At 38.9% G+C, this 2,834-nt stretch overlaps 1 protein-coding gene across 1 annotated transcript in view; it reads right to left on the bottom strand.

Moving 5' to 3' along the window:
- Window positions 1-2,834, bottom strand: part of MCM6 (minichromosome maintenance complex component 6) — a 34,057-nt gene that overhangs the window by 25,098 nt on the left and 6,125 nt on the right. The window contains exons 2-4 of the mRNA XM_019522478.1: window positions 2,488-2,634; window positions 1,509-1,619; window positions 642-891 (exon numbers count right to left, since the gene is read on the bottom strand). Of these exons, the coding sequence (XP_019378023.1) occupies window positions 642-891; window positions 1,509-1,619; window positions 2,488-2,634 (508 nt within the window). The remainder of the gene's footprint in view (window positions 1-641; window positions 892-1,508; window positions 1,620-2,487; window positions 2,635-2,834) is intronic.

Below are 2,834 nucleotides of genomic sequence, written 5' to 3'. Positions count from 1 at the left end.
TTCCCTAAGAAGAGACGAAGGCTACACAGCGAAACAGTCCATGTTATAATCAAGCCCCGTTAACAGGCTTGGACTCCATTTTAGCTGCACAGATGTGCAATGATCTTTTCTACATTGGTATAAAACAAATCAAACATCCTACTTTTCACAAGAGCTCAACACTGACACAAACATGCAAGTCTTCTCTTTCTTACTAGCATAAAAATAACAAATCTCACATCCAAAAATTCCTTCAATTTAAATCAGTCCACAAACACTTATTTATAAGTCTTCTAGACATGGAAAGAAAATAACCATCAAAAGTTCCACTGTCTTTTATTGGGACAGAGAAAATCCTGACCCTCTATAATCATATTTATGTCAGGACTGTCCAATGGATTGGCTGCAGGCCCTACTGGCCACCTCTTTTGCTGCTGCATAGCAGAGGAAGGCCTTGGGGTCCACACATTACCTGTGTGGTAGCCTGCGCTGTATGGGGTGCTCATCTAGGGAGCTTGCAGCCTGTACAGTGCAGCCTATGGGATGTACACCAGCATCATGTGTGACTCCGCTGTACAGCCCTGATTTACATCAACGTGAAGCGGCAGCAATGGCATCTTCTAAGCATGTCAAATAAAGTTCCAAGAAAAACAAGAAAATACCTTTTGAAAGTCAACAAATCTTGATTTGTTTGTGTCCAGCAGGAATCTCCTTCTGTTGGCACAGACTGGGTTTCTGCAGATGTTTGGCTGCGTGTATTTAAACTGCTGCTCCACCTCTTTAATCACCGTCTGACAGTCCAGGCACAGGAAGGTTCCACTGACAAGCTCTGGATGAACTGGATGGGTACGAACCACCTGTCCACTTATACGCATCAGTGAGCCGATTCTGGCTGATGTCAACTCCCGAATTCTGTTTCAAAACATAAAATTAATAGCTGCTTAATTCCTAGAGGACTGGGCATTCCAGTTTTGGGCTTCACTCCAGCAAAGTAATTAAGCACCTGTTAAAGATGTGCTTATGTTTCTTGGATTTCAACGGGACTTGGGCACATGTTTTACTTAACCAGTCTTTAAGCATTCATCATTGTACCACTATAATTAAAGAAAAGACATGCTGCTGTTGGTATCACGCTAAGCATTACCAAAACACTCTCACTCCTGTGTTTTTATGCAAAAACAGTTTAGATTATCTCTGAAATTTAAGTTATACATTTAAAAGGTACATCAACTGTGTTTTGAAAACAACATCCTTTAAAACAAAACAAAAAAGGAACCCCTTCCCCCCACTGAGCACTGTCTAGTAGTCTAAGCAGGGGCCAGACTAGACCATCCCCTGACATGCCTTCCTAGCTCTACCTTTTTGTGATTTGCAAGTGACAGAATGCCACAGAAAATATTTTTGTCATGACTCACTAATTTATGCATGTTTTCATTGATATAGTGTGTTTATTGCTAAGTCATCAGACCATTTTTTATTATGTCTGGATACTTCAGTCATCTAAATTACTAGAAAAAGCAGGATCTTACTTGTGTCTGGTAGGCAGATCCTGGAACGCAACATAAAAGTCCTTGTTTGGAGGAACATTTCCATGGTCTCTGGCAAACGTTTTTACTGCTCGGCACAGGTAAGGATAAACTCTGAGATACAGGGGGAAAAAAAAATAATCATATTTTATAGAAGTTACCAAACCCAACTTTCCCTTTAGACCCATTCAATAATTTTTATCACAGATCTACAAGCTCTGGCATAATGCTCCTGGATCCACACAAAAACAAGTCTAAACATCTTACATGTGCAGTTAACCAGCAATAAAAACATTTTGTCTTCAGTATGAGTGAGCCTAGTGCATTTTATTTTACAACACAACTGTCTGGGTCAAGCTTATGCTGAACCTTTAATATCAAAACTACGTACAAGTTCAATGCAATATTGATAAGATATCTGATACACCTTACATCAAATAAGATATACATGCCCTATCAATAAAATACATAGATATAGATCTATAGATATAGATATCCTATCAATATGTCCCATCTATATCTATATATTTTATTGACAGGGCATGTATATCTTATTTAATATAATATATAGATATCACTATACATAGATACTGATCTATAGATATAGATATCCTATCAACATGTCCCATCTATACCTATATATTTTATTGATAGGGCATATATATCTTACTTAATATAATATATAGGTATCAATATACATAGATTTACAGATTTATACATACTTTATTATACATTTTTGAAGTACTAGGCTCTATAATGGATGGTTGCATTTTGTATCCAACTATATGCTATCAGTTTCCCCCCCCACCCCATAATGTAAAGACAGTTGTTAGTTAATTCAAGTTTTGTGACAGTTCTGAATACAGAACCCAGAGCAGTTGTAACAAATCAGAACTGGGCCCATCGGCAGGGAATTCTTACATAACACTGTTTTCACCTTGAACAGCCAAGTCACGCTGCCCAGCTCTCAGGTAAATCTTACCTGTAGAACTCCTCCTGGACAGTGGTAGAGAGCTGCTGATTGAACTGTTCCAAATCCACAAAGCTTACAATCAACGTGTTCCTCTCTGGGCGAATCAGCTCTTCAGCATCATGCAAGTACTTGACTTCTCCATCACTGTTCTGGAATCTGAAAAAGTCACAGGAAAAATGTTTTGCAGATGAATGCCATTCTTGACCCACCCTGTTCATCAGAGCACTTTACTTCTGGTTTTTCAATGGCCCATCTAGAGAAAAAGTCCTGTTCTCCCCTCCCCCTCTTTCTTCTTTACACCCTTTTCTCTCATACTGGAATAATCTCCCCCTGTGCCTGAAGGATCGCTTCCTTTA

The sequence above is a fragment of the Gavialis gangeticus genome, unplaced genomic scaffold (genome assembly GCF_001723915.1).
Source record: "Gavialis gangeticus isolate Ggan-Ray unplaced genomic scaffold, GavGan_comp1, whole genome shotgun sequence".
Taxonomy (NCBI): Eukaryota; Metazoa; Chordata; order Crocodylia; family Gavialidae; genus Gavialis; species Gavialis gangeticus.
Note: the sequence above shows the minus strand (reverse complement) of the source record. Positions and strands in the feature narration are given on the sequence as shown.